At 42.7% G+C, this 13616-nt stretch overlaps 1 protein-coding gene across 1 annotated transcript in view; it reads right to left on the reverse strand.

Annotated features, from left to right (window-relative positions):
• Positions 1-13616, reverse strand: part of LOC149356661 (microtubule-associated serine/threonine-protein kinase 2-like) — a 126141-nt gene that overhangs the window by 63567 nt on the left and 48958 nt on the right. The window contains exons 6-7 of the mRNA XM_089576403.1: positions 7949-8114; positions 6587-6759 (exon numbers count right to left, since the gene is read on the reverse strand). Of these exons, the coding sequence (XP_089432529.1) occupies positions 6587-6759; positions 7949-8114 (339 nt within the window). The remainder of the gene's footprint in view (positions 1-6586; positions 6760-7948; positions 8115-13616) is intronic.

Genomic DNA, 13616 nt, shown 5'->3' on the forward strand with positions numbered 1-13616 from the left:
TCATTCATTTATCTGGCCTGACTAGAAAGGTTAATTAGGCTAATGGGTAATTAAGCAATTAACTAAACTCGGTTCTACTTACTTGAAGCATCACTATACGATCCCTTTAATTGGTTGCATGGTTACTAGCCAAAGTACAATTGGCCCCGTTTGAAATTCGCGCACTATGACGTCACGACCGTTTCGACCAATTGAAAAGCGTGACATTCCTGTCGACAACTCCTGCTTACAACGACGAGGCATTAAAGGCTTCTGCCTTAAAACACGAAGGAACCAGTGCCATCCTAGTTGAACCTGAGAACTTGCACTTATAACTTGAGCCAAGGTTTTGACACGCTAGGGGACTGGATAGCACGGGAACAAAACAAAACTATTTTATTAGACCTATTACATGTGAACGTTAGAAGACTCCAAGAACACTGGGAGCTTTTAACAAAGTGCGTACAAAATATTATATCATTTATATGATGTGTTAACCAAAGTGAACGTTAACAGCCGCAAGGTACACTTATATTAAATTGAAAGATTCAAACAGTTTTCACTTTGTCATGATGACAGAAAGGGAGGATTGGTGGTGATCGATATGAAAAGCTCTTGGCTAGGAAAACAAATGTTGTTTTTCCCGAAGCTCAAGAAATCAGCTTCTGGTGTGAAATGCCGAATATGTCGTTGCTGATATGCGCTCTATACACACCAGCGTAGAATACTGTGAAGGTCTACATTTATGATCTCGAGGCACAATTGACTAGCATGGATAAACATACCATTTTAGTAAGAGGCTTTATTATTGATACATCAACAGACAAATATGGCGTATGAGACTGCTTAACGTTAATCTGGAGTGAAGCTTTGAGACGACCAGTTTTACTAGGGAAGAACTTTTGGGTGCTAAACGTGCGTTCATGCACAGGTCATATTAAAACACGTCTGGCAGGTATGGAAGCATGTTCTGGCATTATAAAACAAAACTTAGAAGACAAACGCCTCGTAAGTTCTGCTCTCTTTGGTGGAAATGTGTTCAGCCTTGAAAAAATGTGGCAGATCCATTACTTACATAAAAAAGGGATGATCGTCTTATTAATGTATGTGAGTGTGATTCATTAATGAGATATAATCGCGCAAAGAGTGTTGGGAATTATTGCAACTTAAGACCATCCACAGCGCCCCAGAAAAAACATTTAACCTGAACAGAAGCACAAAGAAGCCTTTGATAAATGATTATATAGTGAAAATAGGATATTCGGAAGAACTATTACGAAAAAGCTGCAAAGGAATCCTTCTAATATAGGTCTCAAGGAAGAATAAAGGTAGACCAGGAATAAATTAACTTCCATGATGCGAATAGTGAAGGATAATTATTTTAAGTCCAACTAAACTAAAGAGAGATGTGAAGAAAACATGAAATAATATGAATTGGTTAAGCGCACAACAGAAAAAAAGAAGTACTTAAAAAATATTTTTTAATCGTCTCTCCGGAAGAACACTAGAAGAGTTGAGCAATGATTTTAACTATTCTTTGCAAACATAGCGCAAAATGACTTCGCCAAAACAATGCTCATTCAACGACTGTCTAGACCAAGTTCGGTTCAAGTGTTAGTGCTGCGTATAAAAATGTCGCAAATATAAAAGTATGGAAGCTTTAACTAGTCTAATTTTGACAAGGCCACTAAGGTATGATAGAGTTGAACCTATGCACCTTCTCATCATTTACGATCAATTGAGAACAGCTATTTCGTGCATGTTATCAGAAACACCGTACACTATAGATATTTCTTATCTGATAATAATAGATCTATAGCAGTAGCAAAAACCAGCTACCTCCAGCCATGAGGGCAGCTTGTCACATGAAACCAGACTGTCAACAGCAAGAATTGGCTACCAAATAAGACTCCTTTAAAAGAAAAAATAAACATCAGCAAATGAAAGTAAAAACTGCAAGGTGCAAGTGACAACATAATGATTAACTGTACTTAAATGTTACAGACGCCTGAAATAACACTTAATTATTCAATGTGTAAATGTTTTGGGTTTGTGAGTGCGACTTAATTATGTACAGAAACATAATTGAAAGAGCATTAAATCTGCCTGCACCACAATAAGTTTTTGTGCACGTATCAAATCTGATATGTATTTTAGCAATGAAAAAAGCATATTTGTGACGTAAAGATTGACAGTTCACTATAGGCGCTTTCATTTTTTCGCTCCAGGATGGCAGTTAGTGCGGACATTATTTCAGCAAAAGAACAAAATATCCTGAGTACAACTGTCAGCGCATAGAGTGGTCAGAAATTACGCATTCATAGACAATGAAAAGCTTCACATCTGGTAGAGTACACACATCGTAACGCTTTTTCACATACATTTCAATGATCGATTAACGCGCTGATGCCAGATAACAAAACACTACACCAAAGTTCTAATTGCGCATCGCAGTATATTATATGCTATGGGATGGACACTGTTTCTTGAGACAGGAAAAACAACTTAATTTTGTATAACGAACAACCAATTCTACGAGTTTTGCAAACACATAGGAAGCGTGGGCAATACTAGTTTCTGTCATTGGCAATACTAGTTTAAGAAGGCGGTGACAAGCAACCACATATGAATAATAGGCATACAGCCACTCTTTTTTGTTTAGCATGTGTGGTAGAGAAGGGGTTATATAAGCCCTTCAATCATTTCATGTAAAGCGCCCCCTGTTTTCTGAGTCCCAGCAAGGTTTCTTGAGTTGAAAAGTGCAAAAACGCTACTTGATTTTGCAGTGAATGTGGATGCAGCAATAGAAATTAACAAAATCTGGTTAGCGTTATTTTGAGATGTAAAAAAACATATGATGCTCAAGATCGTAAATAACTCATTCAAGAATTATCTCTAAAGGGATTCTCTGCGCCATACGCACGTGTTTTGATACTACTTTCGAGATAGCGAACACAGTACTAGAATAAACGGGATTAACATTGGATTCCTTCCATCGAAATATGTAGTTCCACAGGGACCCCGTCTGGAGCTCTTATTCTTTAATTTAAGATTAATAATCTTACGCAATTACATCTCAATTCAATTGTGTATCAATCTGCTGAAGACTCTGCATTAATCTTCGCTGGAGGAAACTGTAAAAAGAAGAGTTTGATTGATGCAGCAGGATATCTATAAAGTTGTGCATTGGTTTAATTATAATTTTATCTAACTCAAGAAAAAAAAACTCAATGCATTTTCGTAGTCTTCACAGGAGAATCATTGTGCCATCCAAGCTTTACATGCATAGTCACGACTGCTGAAATTTTAAATGTACCAGTATCGATATTTCAAATTAAGAGATGTAGGACTGCTTTTTGATGCATTTCACTTGGACATACGGCATCGAATACCTTCCACAGGGATTTAGAACTGTTTCTGCAACAGCATATTTGTGGATAAGAGTTTAGGAGAATACCTTGGCAACCTGCGACTCACTCATGAGATTACTCACTCGGCAAATTGCAAAGCGTGATCAATGACCTAAACAGGCCAAGCGGACCAGCGAGCGGGCCTGCAAATAAATATGTCGAAATTAAAGTAATGTACAACAGCCTCGGAAGAAAAACGCCAGTTTGCAGTAGGTAATGGGGAGTCCGAAGTGGTAAAGGAATACTTAAAGCAGGCAGTTACGACAGACGCGGACAACGAGATTGAAATGAGTAGAGGAATAAGTACAGGATGGAGCGCATTTTGCAGGCACTCTCAGATAATAAATGACAGTTTACCAGCATCCGTAACGAGAAAAACAAATAACAGCTCTATCTTAACAGTACTCACTTATGGGGAAGAAACGTGAAATCTAACAAAAAGGGTTCAACCTAAGTTGAGGACAACGCAGCGAGCTAAGGAAAGTAAAATTATAGACAGGAAGAGGGCAGAGTGAATCACGGTACAAACGTGAGTTAGTTTATCCTGGTCGAAATGAAGAAGCAAAAATAGCCTTAGCCATGGCATGCACTGCGAGGGCAAGATACCCGGTGGTGGTTAAGGTTAACTGACTCGGTTCCAAGGAAAGGCAAGCGTAGTAGGGGACGGCAGAAAGTTAGGTGGTCGATTTAAATCAGGAAGTTCGCGTTGGTAACGTGGCCGCAGCTGACGCAGGACATAATTAGCTGGAGATATGTGGGAGAGGCCTCAGCGTAGTCATGCTGATGATGATGAAACAAAAAAGATGAGTTGCAGTACAGCATTACATAGAATCATCTACAAAGCACCTGGCGAGTCAGCCTTGCGATATGCTGCAACAGTCTTTGGGTGGGTTGCGTAGAAAAAGGTGAACATTTTAGACTCAACATTATATAATATAACACGAAATAACGCTTACGGAACTAATCAGAATAATAATCATAATTCAGAACTCAAGGGGCAGCATTCAATACTTCCAGTTCAGAAACAAGTGTTAAATAGTGCACTCAGTAAGTATTTATTTTGAAGTAAATTGGCAATAAAAACACCAAACCTCGCGACTTTTACATTATCTTGTACTTTAATCAGTTTTCTGGGGATCCGGAAAAAAACACCCTTTGCAAAAGACAAACATGATATGTTTGTGTGGGTCTCGGTGAATATCTACTAAAAACGATTGAAATTAGTTTTCCTGTTTATGGTTATTGCATCATGGCGTGTTTTCAGCAGTGTTTTGGCTGGTTGCAATGATGTCGACCCATAATGCTTGAAGTTTTCTCCATCTTTGTAATGCTCGATTTGGCTCTTTATGCAGAATAAGTGTTGATTGACCTTTACCTTTTTATTTCACCTTCATCCACTCTTCCTGCCACAGACATTTCTCTCCTTTGTACTCGCCGCGACAATGAGTGTTTAAAATATTTTTGTACTATTGTTCTTTCATCCCGCTTTTCTTAATTGCCTGAGTATTTGCAGTTTTCAAAACCTTCATTTACAAGGAGCTACCACCCATTTAATGTATCCCCTATTCACGCTCACGCAGACGTGTACAAATTTAGTTTTTCTCCATGCGCTATCGAAGATGGAATTATTTACCCGGTGACGTACGCTCCCTGGAATCAAACTTATTTTTCAATATTTTTAAAAATCTATAATTACCCTGTTCAACTATTGTTCTGTATTTTAATGCTGTTCAGTTTTGAATACGTTGTTCCTCTCTTTTCTTTTCTTCCTCCCACTACCTGCAATAGCCCCATCGGAGCTGCAGTATCTGTAAATAAATAAATAAATAAATAAGTTACTGCATATTTTCGTTGGGAAAATTCAGTGGTCTTCATGGCTTTCTATGCAGCCTGCAATTAATACTCCGCATTCATAATTTTCGCTGCTTCAAAATTGCCACGACCGAGTGGCTGTGCATGGCTTGATATGTTTTGCAACAATGGACATATGCCTAGGTATGTGAGTGGAAGGTATATTTATTAATTTCTGTTTGTATGCTTCTTTTTGTTACTTTCATTTGCTGGTTGTGCTTGCTCGCTGTGAATGTTAGTGGCGTTTCGATTTCACTTCTGCTATTGCTTTTTCGTTTTGATGTGATTTGAAAAGCGCAGTAAAGCGCCGTGTTTATGCATACGTATGTGGTATCTACATCTGTGCTGCCCTGTACATATAGAAGAATACATGCTTAATGGGGCAGGTATAGATTGTGTTGAGGTTTCTGATTACGCAATGTGAAGCGTGGGCTAAAGGGTGCTGAAGGCTGAAGGGTGCGTGTTTGGTCTGCAATTATGGTGTGAGGTGTGTAACAAAGAGAGAGAAGCGGAGAAGCATCACTCCGCTGGCCAATGTAACTCGCTTATTTGTGAGATTTTTGAAGGAACCCAAAACGGTGCAGTAGTCTTGAGGTTTGAAAGGGTGCTGCTTCAAGAATATCCTCAGTTAAGATTTTTTTAATGCGTTTGGTAGAAGCTGAGTTATCCGTATTCAAAACTGAATGTAACCGGTTTCGTGCCTTTTCATCCCTTCTAGAACTTTTTGCACGCCAAATATCGGCACTCCTCCGTCAGTCCCACCGCTGATGCGCACCTGAATCACCTAGTGGGGCGATGCTTCCTGATCCGCCAGAGCGATGCAGCTGATTGGTTGTGGCAGTGGTAACTGCGTGACGCTAAAATAATCAACCAATAGCCACCCCTGAAAAGAATTACGCAGGAGCGTGCGATGGAGGAGGGCGTGAACATGAAAAGATCGCCAAAAGGACTCGCCAATCTTCGGGCGTGATTGTGGGTTCGCTGCTGCGTGAAAAACTGTGCTACTTGCTCAGGTGTTTAGAACGAGAGAATATAGTTACTGAGCTAGTTCATTCACTCTCCTCAGAATGTGTTTCAGAGCCCCATTAATAAAAGGTGCGCAGTAGTAGCTCCTGCGTAAAAACGGCTTTAGTGATGGCCCTGGCGCTGCACCATTACCACTGGCTACATTGCGTAAACCGCTATGCATTTCCATCCCTGATTTGCTGTCTACAATTTCAGCTCCCGCTGAAGAAGATTTGGCCGTTTTCCACCGCGATAAGCAGGTGCGGGACCTGTTACTGGCTGCTAGCGCGATGTTAATAAGAATTGGCAGTTGTAAAACGCAATAGACTAATGCTCCGTACTTGGAGACCTTGACGTCCCGGTGCAGGAAGCCCTTCACGTGCATGTGCTCCAGGGCGAGAATGAGCTGCGCCATGATCACCCTGACGGCGTCTATTTCGAGGTAGCGTTCGTGGTTCACCAAGCGCATCAGGTCCACTCCGGCCACGTACTCCATCACCGTGACGTACGCCTGCTGAGTTATTCGATCAGAATGGCAAGGAGCGTCCAGTGACGCACTCACAACATCTACCAAGCTTCCTGGTTCAAAACGAGGCTACACGTTAGAGTACTGAAAATGTAAGAGTTTTAAAAGCAAATCTTCAGTATTAAATCAAGTGCACGAGTTAGATGTTCACGGGAAAGTTCGAAACAAGCAATCAGCGCAGAGGAGGAGACAAGAAGTGCGTGCTACTTACCCTAACTTTTAGTGCAAGATTGAGCAGACAAAGGAAGCAAAATAAGTGGTTCGTTATGGAATTTACCGGGTGTTTCACCTATGATATTCTGCACATTTTAAAAATTGTCTAAGTTAGAAGACCACTTTTTTAGGCAAAACGTTGTAAACGCTGTAGCGCATCAGAATACAGCTAACATTCGCCAAGTAGTACACTGGTGAACTAATTCTGAATAGTTAAATGCTTTATGTATGAGTGGTTTAGAGGCGTGAAACCCAACTTCAGCAGTCTCCATATCACTGTTTTGACATTTGGAAACGCAGTTACCCTGGGTGCTGTGGCCCGACAAATTTTGCCTACATCGCGCCAAAATGCATACAAATAAAATGGAAGTCGCCGGCTGTAAAAATATTTCACAAGTAGAGCACGGGTAGGGCCAGGATGGAAGTTACAAATTTCTATTGTACGCGAAAAAACAGCTGTGCTTGAACAAATCAATGTGAGGAAAGAAATGCGAAATGTTTAGTTTGTGGTGTATGCGAAATTATAGCGGTTTAGCTCATTTTAAATAGCTGCCATGTGACTGAAATCGCGGAGAGTTGATTAACGTGTGCAAGAAGTTTATTCATTCAGCGCAACGACGTGAAGTAGGTACAGAGAGCCCCAAATCAGACGTGAGAAATCTCTGCAATATAGATGAAATATTAAACGAACTGCCCTTTTTGTAACCTTTTCCAATTTATTTAGACTTAGCCCTTGTCTTCAGTTATATTGCCATGACGCATGCCCTGGATCGTCTGAATGGCTACATGTTCAGCAACATTCGCTGATGCTGTGCAAAAAACCCTCGTATAGAGCCCATTATTCGGGTTTCCACGGGCCATTCCCAATATCGACTACAGGATGTTCTACGCTAGTGCCAAGCATAGCAACATGCGGAACGATGCAGAGGACTCCATGGTCCTTACCATTCCAATAGGGGCTTACCTTGCAGACGAAACAGCAGTAATACTTCACGATGAATGGATTGCTGACAACGGAGGCCAGGATTTTATCCATGGCTGCCTGCTTCTGGCGCGTAAACCGTTCCATATTCACGAGCTTCACTGTTGTCACCAGGCTGGCTGGCTTGTAAGACGCCAGATGCACCACCCTGAGATGTGAGAGGAATATGTGGACTTCCCTAAATAAGCGTTATCTGTTCCAATGGCAGATGCAAAACTTAAATCAGTCGATCAGAGCCGCAGCGACAAAACATAGTTTTCTTTTTTATACCGCATTATGACGTCATCTTAGGTGTAAATGTTCACATCATACACACCGGCCACGTAACGCCGGAACTGGCTCAGTGCATATGAGATCTCGCTGACTTCGTAAAATGCAGCCCATATCTTGCAAGCGTCAAATCAGTGCTCCCCGTGGTAAAGAAAACTGCCGACGATTACGTTACTTCCAAATACGAAATTTGAGCGCAGCTCGTCAGCTGTTTCAGCTTTTCGATAGATGCAAGCAAAGAAACCGAGCAAGACATATGTGTAAAATTAGAGACAACGTTATTTTTCACACATATTAATTCTTCAGGGAACACTCCACTAAAAGTTCTTGATTGTCATGATGGAAGTTTTGTGGACGGAGAAATAGATGGATATATCTTCCACTTGCTGCAACTATGCCTGGTTCTCAAAGACGAGGTCTGCGAAAGTATTTCGCGAGGTTGTCCCAGCTGTGGGAGCTGTTACGAGCGAGAGGAACGGGATATTCTCCCGCATAAGTGGTAAGAAATTCCCGCTTGTATTTATATCTAGATTAAAGTCCCCACCCACCCTGCCACCCTGGCAGGCGGCAGCGTTTCTAGCACAACGTTGTCAACGCCAGAGCATGCAGCGCACATCTGTCACTACCGCCACATAGCTTAAAGCACGATTGAGGTGTCCACTGTTCCAAGAGGGCAGTTATGCTCCTTCCCTCTGGTTCAGGTGTCCACTGATATGTGTGAGACAGATACTGCGCATTTCCTTTCCTCAAAAACCAATTTACTACTTTTACCCTCTGCTATCAAAGCCCCCTCCTCTATTGGTTTCGCAGCTGCGGGAGACAGATGCTGCGCATTTCCTTTCCTCAAAAAAATACCGAGGACACTTCGGAAGTTATGAAGTGTGCTTGGCAAAAGCCTTGTGTTCAGCCCACTGCCGCTTCCCCGAACCGCTTGGCGCGGAATTACTGGGCCTCTTCAGAGCCATGCGTCTCACTCACTCGACTGCAACGAGACGTTTGGCGAAGGAGTGGTGGTGTAGCTGCCACCGCCGATGAGCGCGCGCTCGTTCTACGGCTACTGTGTGACGTCACGGTTGCTATGCACATCTGCGCCCGCCACTGGCGCGCCGGTTGCTAAGGAGGGGAGGAGATTGCGCTTTTACTGTCTTCTTTCCAAGCTCCCGCTCCATTGCTTTCGCAGCTTAAATGGTGTCCACTGCTGGTTACAACGGACAACGGCGACGGCGACGGCGACATCGCGAAACGTAGAAACGGGAGCCTAAGAGCTGCGCTCTAAAACGCTGAGGCAGTGTTTACATTTTTGCAGGAATCTTTTCTTTTCTGCCGACAACATAATTCAAAGTCACTCTTGATGAATGTTAACAACTGGTAGTGTCGGCTGCTGGCTATCCAGATACCGGGGAGGCAAGAGCGCGCTGAAACTGGCCGTACTTGAGCAGGGCCATAACGTAGATTCATAGAAAAGTCTTTCTGAAGTTCAGGCCACAAAATTCTACCTAAAACAAATTAATTAGTGACAGTAAAGCAGGAGAGTAAGGCGTCTGCGTAGAGACATTATACACATGCAAGAAGAAGACAGGAAGAGAGGGAAAATGGTAGCGAAAGAGGAGGCTTAGATGTAATAGTGATGAAGCATGCGCTTGCTTTGAAATTAGATATCTCCAGTGCGCGCACAGGGCAGTCGAAACAGATTGTTTTCACCGCCGTTTTCATATCGCATTAGAGCAGATACTAGACGTTTATGTACTGCACGCAGACAGGATCATAATGATCTCTTTTCAGAGCGTCTATAGCTCTTTGCTCCACAGCACTTCGCTGCGAAACCTCTTTAACGCTTCCCTCGCCCTTTATTTGCCCTCCCCGTCCTTCCAAGAGTGCTTGGCATCTCTCGGGCTCGGCAGGTTATCAGCGGGCAGTGGCGGAGCAAGCACTCTTCTTCACTGGGCCTTAGTGCTGGCCCGAATATTTTTCCGTCTCCCCCTCCTTCACAGCGTGGATGAGCTGTCCACCGAAAGGTGAGAAAGTGACTGCGGCTTTCCTTTCCTCAAAATAAGTTATCATTACTCTAGCACTTTGGCGTGAACCGTGTACATGGCTGGATGTCCCTCTTCTCTCTCGTTGTGCTTTTGCCGTCAGACAACCTCAGCGCTGGATAGGCAAAGAGTATAGAGTATTCGCGAAGGTATGAGACCACACGAGACTTGCACAAATCATATTCTGCCATCGGCCTCGGCGGGGCGCCTAAACCAGAGTAAGAACACAGGTAAAAGTAAGCGAAAGTTCAAGTGCTTCCTTTCAGTAACTGGATGTACGCACTCCGCGTGAATAAATTAAGCGTTCTAAGGGCCAAAATTTTGTAACATATTTTCGGCACACGATTAGGAAAAAGTAGAATGCAACGTTCCGCTTACTCTCAATAGGACAGCACGGGGTAATCGATCTTGAGCGCCTAAACGAATGCGACTTGAAGAGGAGGGCACAATTGCAAAAGACGGCAGGTGCCATTCTACAGTTCCAAAGCAGCGGCGGATATCTCGTCAGATATTCATTCATTTTTTAATAATATGAGCCCCCCACGTAATCAGAGGTGCAGGTAGTCGGACTCCATAAAACCTTCAACTAGACAGATTGGTGCAGGTGAGTCTTCGGGAGAAGGTTCAGCCGGCTCAGAAGACGACAAAAAGTATTCCACACGACCGCTTTAGTTTCAAAAGGACTGCCGAAAGATGGAAGGGTCGCCGTGGACACTCGTAGAGCTTAATTCTTACTCTAATCCTCTGCATCTGAGCTAGATTACGCGGTGGTATGCAACGCATACAACTCGCAAAAAGTTGCAGTTTGAGGGGAAGGCAATTTTATTCTAACGCAATAGAGAAAGGCAAACCCGTGTATTTATATTTTGCCTTTCGTTGACATTTTACACCTTTCCGTTTTTAGGAACGACGTTGCTCCTACAGCATTGTCCAGCACTCCTCACGCTTTCTGTGGAAGGATCGTGGAGCAGGCGACGCAGCTTCATAAGGGTGCTCTGTTGAAACCCTTCCTGCAAGGTCTATGTTCACTCGTTCTTTACCTGACACCTTTTTGTGCCACCAATGCTTACTCTCCTGATTTCATATATCCAGCATGTTTTTAAGCCTTTGGAGTTTCCGTGTCTAAATTTATTTACGTGTCACTGCCATGATAATTACAGAATTTCAAGCTCAGTACTGACCATGTTGAAACATCATAAAAATTGCTCTCTATTGTTTCTGTCCGGTTCAAAGAGCTTTCCGTTTCAAGAACATGCAGTACTGCATGTTCAATGCATTATGATAAAAATGACGAACTAACACAACAAACAATGAAGTACACACAAAATGGAGACGTAGTGAACCACAAGGCCGAACTATTTCACAACTGCGGTAAATGCATTTACTTCGATCTGAATTGCTATCAATTTAATCACGCCTTTTGACTGACATTAATTTTGTTTAAGAAATATAGTCCGCATACTCAAAAAAAAAACTGTTGTTTTTGCTATCGTTTGGTGGTCGGTTAATAAAAAATCGAAGACACGGCAGTTCACGTGAGCCGACAAACCTTTATGTAGTGAAGTTAAAAAAAAAACAAAACTAAATTGAAGCAATAATCGATGTGCTCGCCGTTTTGCATGTGTTTCGCTAGCTGCCCAACTATGAAAATATTTAACATTTTGTCGGGTTAATCTGAGAATTTTATCAATGAAAGGAAATGCAGAGTTTTCCAGCCTATCCGCGCCAAAGGGGACCCAGGTCCGGTTTTTGTCCGTCAGTTACATTATTGGACGTCGGTGTAATCCTGACTGTAGACTGGAGTCTTTGAAAGCCTTTGATACATTAAGCGTATATTTTAGCATTGACGAGTAACGAAGATCACTTATATGACCAATTATTCACACTGGAGACGGCTTTAGTAGCTTCCCAAGGGTGATTTCTTTCGGCACACATTTTAAGATAAAAAAACACGGAAGTAACGGCGTGAAGCAAGTATAAGATACATTCCCTTATTACGCCGAGTACTAGCTTGATGTTTGATTTAAATTAAGAGAATTTTCGCAGAAAAAAAATTCAAGCATTCTAAAAGAGTACCAGTGACCACAACGTCCATGGATTATCATGAAACAGGTCAATAAGCATGTTTTTCTTCATCTAAACGCAATTTGCTGTTTCAGCGTCGGCACTTTACCTCTGGCAGCATTTCGTAGTTTTTTATGACGTCTAAAATTTAGAATTCTGCAGTATTTTAATATATACTGTCTAAGGGATAGCTATAGCATTAATATACAATATCCCTGTTGATACCAAAAGTGGCATTAATGCGAGTTCCACCGGTAAGGTAAACAAACATGACCCTTTGTAATTTAGAAGATGTGAAGTAGCTCAGCCTTCCACACTCTGACTGTTTTTTTTTTTTTTGGCTGGCTATGCAATGCGTGCTCTTTATGTGTTTTCTTAGCCGGAAGACATAGAGATGGCACCTAGCTGCGCAAACTGCTTCAGTGCTCATTTTTACGAACGTCAGACACCAGAGCAGCGCATTTTGGCTTTTTGACACTTCTAGATATTTTTAGAAAGTATAATTTCAAAACTTAAATCAGTTGATGAAATTTTAAATAATTTATTATTTTTACTACAACCCCACATTACCTTTTGGCTAACTAATCGAGTCCTCGCGACACGCCAAGTTATCTTTGCCACTCCGGATGGTCCGAAGAGCGCGCGGCACCACTGTAATTTGCTTCTGAGATAACTGCCCTGCCACAACTGTCAGAAACCGCCGTCTGTCAGTGTGCCCGTGTGTCTCCCAAGTCTCACAGGCTGCAGCACGGGCGATCGCATGCCCGCGGATCATCGCCCAACCTTTGCACCACTGCGCCAGGAGTGGCATCAGGATTCGCAGCGATGTATGAATGTAAAGCACACAATGACCACTTCCGCATACACAGGCATGACCTTTTTGATTCGGGTTTAACATCCCAAAGCGACTCCGGCTATGACGCACGCCGCAGTGACTGACGCCACCGGGGTTTTTTTTTTTAACGTGCACTGACATGGCACAGTACACGGGCCTGTAGCATTTCGCCTCCATCGAAATGCGACCGCCGTGGTCGGGTTCTAACCCGCGTTTCGCGGGTCAGCAGCCGAGCGCCATAACCACTGTGCCACCATGGCGGCTTACATCGGCCTTAACTCATTATTTGCTACCGCGCCAATACCTTGAGGAGCATCTTACATCTCCACTCCATTAAAGAGTTTTTTTGTACTAAGGCCCCCACTCACCCATTTCTCCTATGTTTGTGTGAAGCCTGCTTGAGCTCAAAAACCAAGCCTCAAACCGAAACGAAACCGAAGTGAGAATT

The sequence above is a fragment of the Amblyomma mixtum genome, chromosome 3 (genome assembly GCF_055824585.1).
Source record: "Amblyomma mixtum isolate Tamu chromosome 3, ASM5582458v1, whole genome shotgun sequence".
Lineage (NCBI taxonomy): Eukaryota > Metazoa > Arthropoda > Arachnida > Ixodida > Ixodidae > Amblyomma > Amblyomma mixtum.